Source organism: Salvelinus namaycush, chromosome 15 (genome assembly GCF_016432855.1).
Source record: "Salvelinus namaycush isolate Seneca chromosome 15, SaNama_1.0, whole genome shotgun sequence".
NCBI classification, from domain to species: domain Eukaryota; kingdom Metazoa; phylum Chordata; class Actinopteri; order Salmoniformes; family Salmonidae; genus Salvelinus; species Salvelinus namaycush.
Genome location: NC_052321.1, coordinates 14,081,053 through 14,097,675, shown reverse-complemented (window position 1 = coordinate 14,097,675; position 16,623 = coordinate 14,081,053). Strand labels below are relative to the sequence as shown.

Sequence of the window (16,623 nt, the reverse complement as noted above, 5' to 3'; positions counted from 1 at the left end):
ATGATTTAATCCATGCCTTATAGTTCAGTATGATACTCAGTATGTTTAATCCATGCCCTATAGTTCAGTATGATACTCAGTATGTTTTAATCCATGCCTATAGTTCAGTATGATACTCCAGATGATTTAATCCATGCCCTATAGTTCAGTATGATACTCAGGATGATTTAATCCATGCCCTATAGTTCAGTTTGATATTTAGGATGATTTAATCCATGCCCTATAGTTCAGTATGATTTAATCCATGCCCTACAGTTCAGTATGATACTCAGGATAATTTAATCCATGCCCTATAGTTCAGTATCATACTCAGTATGATTTAATCCATGCCCTATAGTTCAGTATGATACTCGGTATGATTTAATCCATGCCCTATTTTAATCCATGTCCTATATTTCAGTATGATTTATTCCATGCCCTATATTTCAGTATGATACTCAGTATTATTTAATCCATGCTCTATATCCTTCCAGGATATCAGAGAGAGCTATCTTTCCAGAGAGATGATGGATCCTTCAGTGCCTTTGGAGCCAGCGACACTTCTGGTAGTACCTGGTAAGTCATTATATAATCATGTGAATATCATAGCTGTGGTTCAGACTTAGGGCATTCATTTCAAAGTGTATCTGTTCTCAAACTCTTCTCTCCCTGGTCCAGGCTGACAGCGTTTGTCCTGAGGTGTTTCCTGCAGGCCCAGTCCTTCATGCAGATTGACCAGAGTGTTCTCTCCAGGGCCATGGGCTGGCTGGTCCAGCAGCAGGGATCCCAGGGAGAGTTCATCGAGATGGGCAGGGTCATTCACACTGAGCTACAGGGAGGCCTGGATGGACCCGTCTCTCTGACCTCCTATGTACTGATGACACTGCTGGAGGACCAGGCCTATGTGGTAAGGAGAACCAAGAGTTTGAGATTTACAAAAAAATTATGAAAGTGTGTGTGGTGTGTGGTGGCAAGTTGAGTGAGTTTGATACTCTCCAAAGTCTTTTGAACCAAGTGTAAGCAGAAGAAGGTTGACAATCTAAGTATTTGAGGAGTCTCAGCCTTCAAATAAACATTTGTCATGCTAGCGTCCCACCTTGACAACAGCCAGTGAAATTGCAGGGCGCCACAGTGTCTGATTTCAAAAAGGCTTTACTGCGAAGCACACCATGCGATTATGTTAGGTCAGCACCTAGTCACAGAAAACCATACAGACATTTTCCAGCCAAGGAGAGGGCTCACAAGCCAGAAATAGCGATTAAATTAATCACTAACCTTTGATGATCTTCATCAGATGGCACTCATAGGACTTCATGTTACACAATACATGTATGTTTTGTTCGATAAAGTTCATATTTATATCCCAAAATCTCAGTTTACATTGGCGCGTTAAGTTCAGAAATGCATTGTCTCAAACAAACATCCAGTGAAAGTGCAGAGAGCCACATCAAATTACAGAAATACTCATCATAAACATTGATAAACGATACAAGTGTTAAACATACGAATAAAGATAAACTTCTCCTTAATGCAATCGCTGTGTCAGATTTCAAAAAGGCTTTACGGAGAAAGCACACTTTGCGATAATGTTAGATCAGCACCTAGCCACAGAAACCCATACAGCCATTTTCCAGCCAAGGAGAGTGTCACAAAAGTCAGAAATAGCATGAAATGAATCACTTACCTTTGATGATCTTCATCTGGTGACACTCCCAGGTCTCCATGTTAGACAATAAATGTTTGTTTTGTTCTATAATGTCCCTCTTTATGACCAAAAACCTAATTTTTGTTTGCGCGTTTTGTACAGTAATCAGAATGCTTAAGTCCAGACGAAAAGTCAAAAAAAGTACAATAAAAGTTAGTAGAAACATGCCAAACGATGTTTAAAATCAATCCTCCCGTTGTTTTTCAATAATATTTCAACCGGACGAAAGCTTCGTCAATAGGAAAGGAGAAACAAGAAAAGCGCGTTCCCGATCAGGCGCATGGCTGATGAATGGAAATTTCCACTGGCCACTGATTGAAAGTGCTGTATCTCCCTCATTTTTCAGAGTAAAAGCCTGAAACAATGCCTAAAGACTGGCCACATGTAGAGGAAGCCACAGAGCTCGTGAACTGGGTCCTAAGTCTTTGTATGGTGGATAGGCTTTCAATGGAAAAACAGCCTTTCAAAATAATAGTACTTCCTGGTTGGATTTTCCTCGGGTTTTCACTTGCCATATCAGTTATGTTATACTCACAGACATTATTTTAACAGTTTTGGAAACTTTAGAGTGTTTTCTATCCAGATCTACTAATTATATGCATATCCTACCTTCTGGGCCTGAGTAGCAGGCAGTTTAATTTGGGCACGCTTTTCATCCAAAATTCCGTATGCTGCCCCCTACCCTAGTGAAGTTAACCAACAATGCAGTTCAAGAAATAGAGTTAAGAAAATGTTTACTAAATAAACTAAAGTAAAAATACTCAAATCAATCAAAAAGTAACACAATAATAACGAGGCAATATACAGGGGGTACCGGTACTGAGAAAATGTACAGGTTAATCGAGGTAATTTGTCAAGTGACTATTCATAGATAATAAACAGCGAGTAACAGCAGTGTAAAAACAAAGGGGGGAGGGGGATTCAATGTAAATAGTCTGGGTGGTCATTTGATTAGTTTAGTTGTTCAGCAGTCTTTTGGCTTAGGGGTAGAAGCTGTTAAGTAGCCTTTTAGTCCTAGACTTGGCGCTCCGGTTCTGCTTGCCATGCAGGATCAGAGAGAACAGTCTATGACTTGGGTGACTGGAGTCTTTGGATGTCAGGAAGCTTGGCCCCAGTGACGCACTGGGCCGTAGGCACTACCCTCTGTAGCGCCTTCCGGTCAGATGCCGAGCAGTTGCCATACCAGGCGGTAATGCAACCAGTCAGGATGCTCTCAATGGTGCAGCTGTATGGTGCAGCTGTAACTTTTTGAGGATCTGGGGACCCATGCCAAATCTTTTCAGTCTCCTGAGGGGGAAGAGTTGTTGTCGTTCCCTCTTCACAACTGTCTTGGTGTGTTTGGACCATGATAGTTTGTTGGTGATGTGGACACCAATGAACTTGAAACTCTCGACCCGCTCCACTTCAGTCCTCTCAATGTTAATGGGGGCCTGTTCGGCCCGCCTTTTCCTATAGTCCACAATCAGCTCCTTTGTCTTGCTCACATTGAGAGAGATGTTGTTTTCTTGGCACCACACTGCCAGGTCTCTGACCACCTCCCTATAGGCTGTCTCATCATTGTCGGTGATCAGGCCTACCACTTTTGTGTTGTCTGCAAACTTAATGATGGCCTTGGGCCACCATCTTGTCTCTCTTGATGTGTCCCTGTCTCATGCCATCCTTTATTCTTGTCTGTGTGTAGACCATGTTCCCCGGCAACGTGTCCCTGACCAGGAGCTATCTGGAGGGCGAAGTGGCTAGCGGGGTGTCCAGTAACTACAGCCTGTGTCTGGCGGCATACGCTCTGTCTCTGGCTAACAGTCTCACCGCAGGCACAGCCCTGGATGAGCTCAAGAGCAGAGCTGATATTAGAGGTAATTTGCGTTTGAATTAGCTATGGTTATTTACAGGTTGTCAATATGTGCCGCAGAGAGAAGATGGATACTAGCCCGTGACAGCCCATGACAAAATGTTGACAATCAATATTGTTTTTGAGTGATCAGTTGAGGAGCAGTATGGTCAGTTGAGGAACAGTATGGTCAGTTGAGGAACAGTATGGTCAGTTGAGAAACAGTATGGTCTCAACCATCGACATTGGTCTTATGATAATGTACATAATGTGTAAATATTGATGACATCAGCTCATCTACCTGCGAGACCCTGTTTGACCTGGTGTCTGTTGCTGTCCCCTCCAGATGGGGTCCAGACCTGGCGGTCGTCCAGTGCCGAGGTGTCTGACTCATGGCAGCCGCGCTCAGCAGAGATAGAGATGGCTGCCTACGTGTTGCTGGCGCTGTACAAGCGGGCTAGTGTGGTGGAGGCCATCTCCCTCATGAAGTGGCTGAGCCAGCAGAGGAACCACCTGGGGGCATACGGGAGCACACAGGTAGACCCTAACTTCACATACTGTAGAAGACCCTCTAGTCTATCTTCATGCCACTGTTTCTGTATGACCCTCTGTCTTAAAGTTACCTTTTCAATAAGAGAGATTTATCCCTGATGGGTGGATTTCCAAAATGATACCACCTTTGACCCTTTCCTCTCTTAGGACACAGTGGTAGCCCTACAAGCCCTGTCTGTCTACGCTGCCTTTAGTGGGGCAGATGCCATTGAGCTGGGGGTCGAAGTGTCCACCTCAGTCTCACCTACAGTGTCCCACTTCAACATCAACTCCACCAACTACCTGGTACATCAGAGCAAAGAGGTAAAACATTTGGGCATAGTGGTCTTTGTCTGTTTCAAGATATATGATATTTCAACGATCATCTAACCGCATACACAAGCAAACAGCCACCATAATGTATAGTTTACAGGCAGTACAGTATTAATAGAGATTTTTTATTTTTCAAGGTAGATGCTGAACAAGATTTACTCATCAATGTATTTATGGAGGGAAGAGGATTCGCCTTATTTCAGGTATTGCCACATATTTTTCACTGGATGTCTAAGTCATTGCTATGAACACCATTTTCTATTTGTGCTTGCCGTTTATGATATGTGATGACATAACTACGTCAGAACAGTGGTTCCCAACCTTTTTCGGTTACTGTACCAGCAACTGAATTTTGCTCTACCTAGTATACCCCTGCAAGCATTTCGCTACACTCACATTAACATCTGCTAACCATGTGTATGTGACCAATACAATTTGATTTGATTTGAAGTATGTTTTGAATTTTCCCAGTAGGCCTATGTTTTCATGAGTTCTCAAGTACCCCCTGTGGATAGACCAAGTAACCCCAGGGGTCCTAGTTCCCCTGTTTGGGATGTATAGGTATGCTCATACAGGCAATGGAGGGGGCCTACAATGACTCCTACACTTCAGATTTAATGGCCATACATTACAATGGTTGTCTCCTCACTAGCTTTCCATGCAATCTCGGAACCATGTCCAGTGTGAATGAAGGCAACAGCTGTGAACCATAGATCTGCCCGCCACAATGCAGCATGAACCCTGTGTTGAGACGGGTCAACATAAAAACGTGGTAATTGACCACATTATTAATACGGCAATTACCATCTGGAACACATACCGTCTGGTCCATGTTAAATCGGCTCCGATTGTATCACAGAGAGGATATGATGGAAGGTCCTGCTTCCAACTGCCTTTAATTTAGTCCTCTGTTACAGACCCTTTCTAAACATCTTGTTCTAGATCTCCCCTAAACATCTTGTTCTAGATCTCCCCTAAACATCTTGTTACAGACCCCCTCCAAACATCTTGTTACAGACCCCCTCTAAACATCTTGTTATAGACGCCCCAAAACATCTTGTTATAGACGCCCCTAAACATCTTGTTACAGACCCCCTCTAAACATCTTGTTATAGACCCCCTAAACATCTTGTTACAGACCCCCTCTAAACATCTTGTTATAGACGCCCCTAAACATCTTGTTATAGACCCACTCTAAACATCTTGTTACAGACCCCCTCTAAACATCTTGTTATAGACCCACTCTAAACATCTTGTTATAGACGCCCCTAAACATCTTGTTATAGACGCCCCTAAACATCTTGTTATAGACCCCCTCTAAACATCTTGTTATAGACGCCCCTAAACATCTTGTTATAGACGCCCCTAAACATCTTGTTATAGACGCCCCTAAACATCTTGTTATAGACCCACTCTAAACATCTTGTTATAGACGCCCCTAAACATCTTGTTATAGTTCCCCCTAAACATCTTGTTATAGACGCCCCTAAACATCTTGTTATAGACGCCCCTAAACATCTTGTTATAGACGCCCCTAAACATCTTGTTATAGACGCCCCTAAACATCTTGTTATAGACCCCCTCTAAACATCTTGTTATAGACGCCCCTAAACATCTTGTTATAGACCCCCCTAAACATCTTGTTATAGACCCACTCTAAACATCTTGTTATAGACGCCCCTAAACATCTTGTTATAGACCCCCCCTAAACATCTTGTTATAGACCCACTCTAAACATCTTGTTATAGACGCCCCTAAACATCTTGTTATAGACGCCCCTAAACATCTTGTTATAGACGCCCCTAAACATCTTGTTATAGACGCCCCTAAACATCTTGTTATAGACGCCCCTAAACATCTTGTTATAGACGCCCCTAAACATCTTGTTATAGACGCCCCTAAACATCTTGTTATAGACGCCCCTAAACATCTTGTTATAGACGCCCCTAAACATCTTGTTATAGACGCCCCTAAACATCTTGTTATAGACACCCTCTAAACATCTTGTTATAGTTCCCCCTAAACATCTTGTTATAGACCCCCCTAAACATCTTGTTATAGACCCCACCTAAACATCTTGTTATAGACCCACTCTAAACATCTTGTTATAGACGCCCCTAAACATCTTGTTATAGACGCCCCTAAACATCTTGTTATAGACGCCCCTAAACATCTTGTTATAGACGCCCCTAAACATCTTGTTATAGACGCCCCTAAACATCTTGTTATAGACGCCCCTAAACATCTTGTTATAGACGCCCCTAAACATCTTGTTATAGACGCCCCAAACATCTTGTTATAGACGCCCCTAAACATCTTGTTATAGACGCCCCTAAACATCTTGTTATAGACGCCCCAAACATCTTGTTATAGACGCCCCTAAACATCTTGTTATAGACGCCCCTAAACATCTTGTTATAGACGCCCCAAACATCTTGTTATAGACGCCCCCAAACATCTTGTTATAGAACCCCTGCAAACATCTTGTTATAGACCCCCTCCAAACATCTTGTTATAGACCCCCCCTAAACATCTTGTTATAGACGCCCCTAAACATCTTGTTACAGACCCCCTCTAAACATCTTGTTATAGACCCCCTAAACATCTTGTTACAGACCCCCTCTAAACATCTTGTTATAGACGCCCCTAAACATCTTGTTATAGACCCACTCTAAACATCTTGTTATAGACGCCCCTAAACATCTTGTTATAGACCCACTCTAAACATCTTGTTATAGACGCCCCTAAACATCTTGTTATAGACGCCCCTAAACATCTTGTTATAGACCCCCTCTAAACATCTTGTTATAGACGCCCCTAAACATCTTGTTATAGACGCCCCTAAACATCTTGTTATAGACGCCCCTAAACATCTTGTTATAGACCCACTCTAAACATCTTGTTATAGACGCCCCTAAACATCTTGTTATAGTTCCCCCTAAACATCTTGTTATAGACGCCCCTAAACATCTTGTTATAGACGCCCCTAAACATCTTGTTATAGACGCCCCTAAACATCTTGTTATAGACCCCCTCTAAACATCTTGTTATAGACGCCCCTAAACATCTTGTTATAGACCCCCCTAAACATCTTGTTATAGACCCACTCTAAACATCTTGTTATAGACGCCCCTAAACATCTTGTTATAGACCCCCCCTAAACATCTTGTTATAGACCCACTCTAAACATCTTGTTATAGACGCCCCTAAACATCTTGTTATAGACGCCCCTAAACATCTTGTTATAGACGCCCCTAAACATCTTGTTATAGACGCCCCTAAACATCTTGTTATAGACGCCCCTAAACATCTTGTTATAGACGCCCCTAAACATCTTGTTATAGACGCCCCTAAACATCTTGTTATAGACGCCCCTAAACATCTTGTTATAGACGCCCCTAAACATCTTGTTATAGACGCCCCTAAACATCTTGTTATAGACCCCCTCTAAACATCTTGTTATAGTTCCCCCTAAACATCTTGTTATAGACCCCCCTAAACATCTTGTTATAGACCCCACCTAAACATCTTGTTATAGACCCACTCTAAACATCTTGTTATAGACGCCCCTAAACATCTTGTTATAGACGCCCCTAAACATCTTGTTATAGACGCCCCTAAACATCTTGTTATAGACGCCCCTAAACATCTTGTTATAGACGCCCCTAAACATCTTGTTATAGACGCCCCTAAACATCTTGTTATAGACGCCCCTAAACATCTTGTTATAGACGCCCCAAACATCTTGTTATAGACGCCCCTAAACATCTTGTTAGACGCCCCTAAACATCTTGTTATAGACGCCCCAAACATCTTGTTATAGACGCCCCTAAACATCTTGTTATAGACGCCCCAAACATCTTGTTATAGACGCCCCCAAACATCTTGTTATAGAACCCCTGCAAACATCTTGTTATAGACCCCCTCCAAACATCTTGTTATAGACCCCCCCCAAACATCTTGTTATAGACCCCCCCTAAACATCTTGTTACGGACCCCCTCCAAACATCTTGTTACGGACCCCCTCCAAACATCTTGTTACGGACCCCCTCCAAACATCTTGTTACGGACCCCCTCCAAACATCTTGTTACGGACCCCACCTAAACATCTTGTTATAGACCCCCTCCAAACATCTTGTTATAGACCCCCTCCAAACATCTTGTTACAGACCCACTCTAAACATCTTGTTACAGACCCACTCTAAACATCTTGTTATAGACCCCCTCCAAACATCTTGTTATAGACCCCCCTAAACATCTTGTTATTGACCCCCTCCAAACATCTTGTTACAGACCCCCCAAACATCTTGTTACAGACCCCCCAAACATCTTGTTACAGACCCCCTCCAAACATCTTGTTACAGACCCCCTCCAAACATCTTGTTACAGACCCCCTCCAAACATCTTGTTACAGACCCCCTCCAAACATCTTGTTACAGACCCCCTCCAAACATCTTGTTATAGACCTCCCCTAAACATCTTGTTATAGACCCCCTAAACATCTTGTTACAGACCCCCTAAACATCTTGTTACAGACCCCCTCCAAACATCTTGTTATAGACCCCCCCTAAACATCTTGTTATAGACCCCCTCCAAACATCTTGTTATAGACCCCCCTAAACATCTTGTTACAGATCCCCTCCAAACATCTTATTATAGACCCCCTCCAAACATCTTGTTATAGACCCCCTAAACATCTTGTTATAGACCCCCTCCAAACATCTTGTTATAGACCCCCCCTAAACATCTTGTTATAGTTCCCCCTAAACATCTTGTTATAGACCCCCTCTAAACATCTTGTTATAGACCCCCTAAACATCTTGTTATAGTTCCCCCTAAACATCTTGTTATAGACCCCCCCTAAACATCTTGTTACAGACCCCCTACAAACATCTTGTTACAGACCCTTTATAAACATCTTGTTATAGACCCCCTAAACATCTTGTTATAGACCCCCTCCAAACATCTTGTTATAGACCCCCTAAACATCTTGTTACAGACCCCCTCCAAACATCTTATAGACCCCCTCTAAACATCTTGTTATAGACCGCCTCTAAACATCTTGTTACAGACCCCCTCTAAACATCTTGTTACAGACCCCCTCCAAACATCTTGTTATAGACCCCCTCTAAACATCTTGTTATAGTTCCCCCTAAACATCTTGTTATAGACCCCCTCCAAACATTTTGTTATAGTTCCCCCTAAACATCTTGTTATAGACCCCCCTAAACATCTTGTTATAGACCCCACCTAAACATCTTGTTATAGACCCCCTCTAAACATCTTGTTATAGACCCCCTCTAAACATCTTGTTACAGACCCCCTCTAAACATCTTGTTACAGACCCCCTAAACATCTTGTTATAGACGCCCCTAAACATCATGTTACATACCCCCCCTCTCAACATCTTGTTACAGACCCCCCCAAAACATCTTGTTACAGACCCCCTCTAAATGTATTTCCTTGTTCTGTCTCTGACAAGCTCTTTTTTTTATTGTGGTACTGTAGTTGCTCATAACAAGTTAAACAGTACTATGCTTAAAATATATAACTATAGTAATTACAATGTAACTCAGATATACACCGACTTTTATCACCCCTCCTGTCATTCAGATGAATGTGTTCTACAACATAGAGGACAGAGTGCTGTCTGAGAGGAGCCAAGATGACACAGACCATGAAAGTTTCTCTCTGGACGTTGAAGTGTTAGATGATGAGGATGACCTGGACCACATCATGTTATCCATATGCACCAGGTAAGTGTCCATCTCTATGGAGATGTTTTCAACCATTCTTTGTCTGTTGCAGGCATCAAGACGTGTTCGTATTTTGAGCCACTATTTTAAATTTATCTAGACAGTTTTATGTGTTTATAAATGTCTGTGAGCAGACAGAAATATGCTCATTTAATCATGTATTTGTTCTGTGTTAGGCTGCTGGAGAGCCAGAAGATAGCTCAGACAGGTATGGTGCTGGTAGATGTGGGTGTGCTGAGTGGCTTCACCCTTGCGCCACAGGCTGTTGCCACGGGCGACCTGGTCAGAAAAGTTGAGGCTTCTCCTGGGAAAGTTAGCCTCTATTTAGATTCAGTAAGTTGACTTTACCTATTGTACGTCTCATGTTTAAATACAATAGCATTGCTGTTTCAGAGGTGGAATTGGAAAAACACACATTGTATTTGCTGTATGTTGGAAGTTTCATTTGTGTCACCTATTGATTGTGTAGATTGTGTGTAGCTATTAATCTATTGATTGTGTAGCTAATTCATGACTTTTATTTGCAGTTGACCACAACACAGGTGTGCATCAGAATCCCAATGATAAGAAACTTCAAAGTGTCACATGTGCAAGATGCTGTGGTTCAGGTGTACGACTACTATGAACCAAGTAAGTACCTTTCACTATCACAGCAGACAATCACTCATGCGTAGACTGTCTCTCTTGTTATCAATGCAATATTTATCAATACAATATTTCCCTCTGCCATATCTTAAAGGGCGTAAAGCAGTGAGGTCCTACAACTCCGACGTGATGCAGGACATGGGCTCCTGTGCCTTCTGTGGGAGAGACTGCGGTCTCTGCAGGCAAGAACTAATTATCTCGAGCTCCTCCACCACCCACACAAAGAACACTGCCATCTACTGGTTGGGATGTGTACTGGTTGCAATTAAAGCTTTACTGTTATAACAATATCAATGTCTCGTGGACAGATCTACGTAAACATAACTGGCACCATAGAATCTATGGGATGCGTGAGATAACATCAGAACTACTGCTGCTCGCTGAGTTTTTTTCGTCACTAGTTATTTGGACAAATCACGATTTGGCAGGTGTTAGCGTCTTTGGAATTGTGAATGGGAGGGGACATTCGGCTCGTAACTTGTAAAGAGAGAGGGTGGAGCTCCTGGTTCTAGCATTTCTTCATCACTTTTGGACCCAGAACTTCATCCAGCAGCTGCCCAATTACACAAGACTTTAGTTCTATGTTAACTGAGATTATAATAATATAAACCGCTTATTTTAAAAGCCGTTGTCAGAAGGCAAAAACTACCTGTAGAAATACCTAATTATTATTCTATGAATAGATTTGATTTACTTAGCCCGAATCAGTAAATTGGTCAAATCAGACTGTTTTATTAGCTATTTGATGCGCTGGATTTAATGTGGAATGTACTTTTTATATTTATCATAAATCTGTGTTTTTTAGTAACCTCATTAATTTGTACACTTTAATACAAAAATGTTAACAAAGTCAAATAAATTGAGGTGAATAATGAAGATATAGTTTGCAGGACATAGTTTTCCATCCACTATTATGAGTTACTTGGCAGACTAAATGACTCATGATGTAGCCTAGATTCTGGATATTTGGCAACAGAAGAAATAAAGAGGATTAGGTTCTTATCCTCCACATGTCTCTGACCCTTTGGAAGATTAAGACAGACATGTTAAGATGAAGCAGTAAAATAGTGAATTAAGATTTATTCTGGCAGCACTCAACTTGACTCCATGCAAATGCATCACTTGTGGGATCAATCTGTTTTAGCTTACAGTGATGTATGGCACTTTTGGAAGCATCTGGCCGTTGCGTGCACTGGACTCTTCTGTGAGTTTGTGTGAGTCTTGCCACTTTAGGAGAGATGTAATGTCGTCCACCAGCCGGCTCTCTCTCTAGGCTCCAGCAATTCGAGCCTGGTAACGAGTTAAAGAGAGAAACCATGGTTTCTATGGCTAGGGTCAGTCAACTGTAAAGTCTACCACGATGATGAAAGGACTTAGAAGTGAAACTCTGTTTCAGGTGATGAATGTCTAATCTCACATGTGTAATGTCTCTAGTATCTGCCATTGGGATATCTCTCGTCACATCTTTAGTGTGTTGTAGCTCAAAGCATGGGTGTGACAAGTTCCTGCTCTCTGGCTTTCTCTCTGGTAATACCTTGCTTCAACTGTACTGGACAATACCACTCTGTCAGAATGACTGTTACACAATCATCATAAACCTTCCCTGCTTTATCTACAGCCAGCTGAATGGGGATAATTAGTGTCCTGGCCAACTAGACTTCCTCAGCTGTTTCTATTCACAGACAGACAGATGGACGGACAGACCGCAGACTAGACAGAACAGGGCGTAGCGTGGGCAGCTGCTGCAGCAGGACTGTTCCACGGTCTGTTCTACGTCTTCGCACCAATACCTTCCTGTTAGAATATGACAATTCTCAGCCATTATCATTCCCAGTGACTTCCTCTGAGAGTGACTAACTGACAATACCTTTGTCCATACAATTTCTGTCCATTTGTAACCATACAAAACTATTTAAATCTACAGGTCATGCAACTCATCAATCTCTCTAGCCTGTTGGCTGTGTGACCCCCTATAACTCCCAGAGCAGTGACACAGAACGGCTCCATATCATACAGCATCTATTAAAAACAGGTGTCCTCACCAGAGGATGAGGTTGTTAGTGCACACAGGAAAGACGGATTCACAGACACGCCTTGCTCCTCCTGGGTTGTGGTGAGTTGCGAACACATAATAATCAAAGACACCCTCTTAAATACACATGTTTCTCAGTCAGCTGTGACGGCACGCTGTGCCCATGGGAATATAAACTAGGCAGCGGGGATGGGAACACACACACACACACACATTCTAAGCACATTTAAAGGAAATACACACACTAATTCCTCATTCCTCAATATAAACATGCCAGGTCGCTGTGTACACAATAATGGTGGAGTTTTTTTATGCAACACCAATTACACTGCATGACCAAAACTATGTGGACACCTGCTTGTCGAACATCTCATTCCAAAATCACGGGCATTAATATGGAGTTGGTCCCCCTTTGCTGCTATAACAGCCACCACATCTAATAAACCACTAGATGTTGCAACATTGCTGTGAGGACTTGCTTCCATTCAGCCACAAGTATTAGTGAGATCGGACACTGATGTTCGGTGATTAGGCCTGGCTCGCATTCGCCATTCCAATTCTTCCCAAAGCTGTTCGATGGAGTTGAGGTCAGGGCTCTGTGCAGGCCAGTTAAGATGTTCCACGCCGATCTCGTCAAACCATTTCTGTATGGACCTCGCTTTGTGCAGCATTGTCACGCTGAAACAGGAAAGGGCCTTCCCCAAACTGTTGCCACAAAGTTGGAAGCACAGAATCATGAAGAATGTCATTGCATACTGTAGTGTTAAGATTTCCCTTCACTGGAACTAAGGGACCAAGCCCGAACCATGAAAAACAGCCCCAGACCATTATTCCTCCTCCACCAAACTTTACAGTTGGCACTTTGCATTGGGGTAGTTTTCTCCTGGCATCCGCCAAACCCAAATTCGTCCGTTGGACTGCCAGATGGTGAAGTGTGATTCATCACTCCAGAGAACGTGTTTCCACTGCTCCAGAGTCCAATGGTGGTGAGCATTACACCTCTCCAGCCAACGCTTGGCATTGCACATGTTGATCTTACGCTTGTGTGTAGCTGGACGGCCATGGAAAACCATTTCATTAACTTCCCGGTGAACTGTTCTTGTGCTGACTTTTCTTCCAGAGGCAGTTTGGAACTCTGTAGTGAGTGTTGCAACCAAGGACAGACGATTTTACGCGCTTTAGCACTCTGTGAGCTTATGTGGCCTACCACTTCACTTCTAAGTCGTTGTTGCTCCTAAATGTTTCCACTTCTCAATAACAGAACTTACAGTTGACCAGGGCAGCTCTACAGGGCAGAAATTTGACAAACTGCCTTGTTGGAAAGGTGGCATCCTATTGTAACAGTATAACTTTAGTACGTCCCCTCGCCCCGACACGGGCGCGAACCAGGGACCCTCTGCACACATCAACAACTGACACCCACGAAGCATCGTTACCCATCGCTCCACAAAGGCCGCGGCCCTTGCAGAGCAAGGTGCAACACTACTTCTAGGTTTCAGAGCAAGTGACGTAACTGATTGAAACGCTAGTAGCGCGTACCCGCTAACTAGCTAGCCATTTCACATCCGTTACACTATGACGGTGCCACGTTGAAAGTCACTGAGCTCTTTAGTAAGACCATTCTACTGCCAATGTTTGTCTATGGAGATTGCATGGCGTATGCTCGATGGTATACACCTGTCAGGAACGGGTGTGGCTGAAATAGCCAAATTCACTAATTCCACATACGTTTGTGTATATATAGTGTATCATTATTGTTATAGTCTAGCAACCATATCAAGGTCTGTCAAACATACACTTTCCATCTATAGGAAAATGTGTTCTGAAACAATACCTCCTTGTTTATCAAGAAGGACACACAGCTTTAATTGCTGCCAAAGGTGATTCTAACATGTAGTGACTCAGGGGTGTGAATATTTACGTAAATTAGATATTTCTTAATTGAAATTTCAATAAATTAGCAAACATTTCTAAAAATATGTTTTCATTTTGTCTTTATGGGGTAATATGTGTAGATAGGTCATAAAAAAAAGCAATTTAATCCCATTTGAATTCAGGCTGTAACACAACAAAATGTGGAATAAGTCAAGAGGTATGAATACTTTCTGTATGTGACAGGCTGAAGTACCTTTTGTTTGCCAGTATATGGCAGGCTTGTTATTGTCCTGCTCTCAGTTGCAATGGTTGTGCTGTAATCCCAAGAAACAGGAAACAGGAAACAGACACAATCTCACACACTAGGACATTGTTTTGCCATATATACATATCTGTGATTATCAGTGGCGTGCCGTGGGCCTGGGGCCTGGGCCTTCAGTGAGGTACTACACAGTCCCACCCGAATTAATCCACCTCATTATGATGCCATGGCTCTAGAAACTATACATTTAGACAGAAACGCAGTATAACCAGGCGTTGCGTCACCTTGAAATTGACAAATTGACATTTTTGGGTAAACAGTGTTTACCCAAAAACATGACACAATCAATGAGTCTTTTCAATATTTCCCTTCACCTTTTCATTGTGCAGCTCCGTTGCCCTGCGCGTTTGTTCTTTGAGCTGTAGATCCACTCCGGTGTCCCCAAAAGTTTTCAAAAGCACCATTGCTTGTTAGTGCCCAGACGTACTTTGGTGTCTCGTTGCTGCCTTGGTTAGACAACTCAAGTTTGCAAAGCCAGTGTGGCTCCAAACACCAAATCGATCACTTGCAAATAATAGGCATTCCCAGCAGTACAGTTTGCAGTGCTTCTCGGAGCCAAGGAGCCTGTGAGCCATTGACAGCGCTCGTAGTTGAAACTTTGAAAGTGGCGAGCGAACGAAGCACTTTCCCGCCTGTGACAGGCTTTGTGGCGTCGGGCGACCTCTCCTTACAATGTCTAACTTTTCTTGAAAAGTTCGTCTTGAGAATGGCGTTATAATTATATCCTCGACCAAATCGATATCTTCTCCTCCTTCCGCCATTGTGGGTTGAAAAAACAGCTTAGTAGTACGCGAATTAATTCGTTTATCAAATTCAGTTTCCTAGATCTCCATAGGACCTGCCTCTCAATATTGGTAATCCAATCAAAAGACGTACACGCACTACGCCTGCTAGCTGGCTCCTGTGTAACACTGGAGCCAGCCAGAAGGCGTACAATAGCCAACTCTAAAGCTGATTGGTTGACACTAAATTTTCATTTCCATTCACTATAAGCTACAAGCGCCCGCACTGTTGATTCTGAAGGCCTGAGGGCAGATTTTAGACCCCTGGCAACACATGATGGCTGAATATGATTGGATAAAAGATCTAACATAAAGACCAGCCCTCAAAATCTCAACCTGGGGCTGGAAGCAGTGCAACCAAGAGGAAAGCTATGAAATGAAGAGTATAACTCTTACTCTGGGGAATAATTTAATACATATTTGTGGGAAAATATATTTAAAAAAAAAATTATATTCTGATGATGTTTAGGCCAGCAGAGAAGGCCTTGCAGGCCCTGACGGCCCACCACTGGTGATTATTATGATAACTGTGTGCTCACATATGTAGGTGTGAGTACTCATCATAAACCCAGTGGTGGAGTGTCATTGTAAACTTAGCCTTAGAGGGAGTTAGTTTCCTTTGGGGATTTTCATTGGTTGGAAAAGGGAGATGCAAATCTAAGGTATGTTGTCTAATGACATGTTTACAAGTAACCATCTTAGTGCTTTGACAATCTGGTCATGACAAATGAGTCATGACTGACCATTGACACATACCAACACTGGTTAGCTAAAGACAACCAACTAGCCAGCCATGGTCATACCTTGATCCTGACGTCAGGTCTATGGCATCTGT

General features: G+C 42.7%; 1 protein-coding gene across 1 annotated transcript in view; it reads left to right on the top strand.

The window, feature by feature from the left end:
• Window positions 1-16,623, top strand: part of LOC120059781 (CD109 antigen-like) — a 154,786-nt gene that overhangs the window by 16,743 nt on the left and 121,420 nt on the right. The window contains exons 16-22 of the mRNA XM_039008830.1: window positions 474-555; window positions 658-886; window positions 3,366-3,537; window positions 3,859-4,049; window positions 4,212-4,367; window positions 9,990-10,132; window positions 10,309-10,414. Of these exons, the coding sequence (XP_038864758.1) occupies window positions 474-555; window positions 658-886; window positions 3,366-3,537; window positions 3,859-4,049; window positions 4,212-4,367; window positions 9,990-10,132; window positions 10,309-10,414 (1,079 nt within the window). The remainder of the gene's footprint in view (window positions 1-473; window positions 556-657; window positions 887-3,365; window positions 3,538-3,858; window positions 4,050-4,211; window positions 4,368-9,989; window positions 10,133-10,308; window positions 10,415-16,623) is intronic.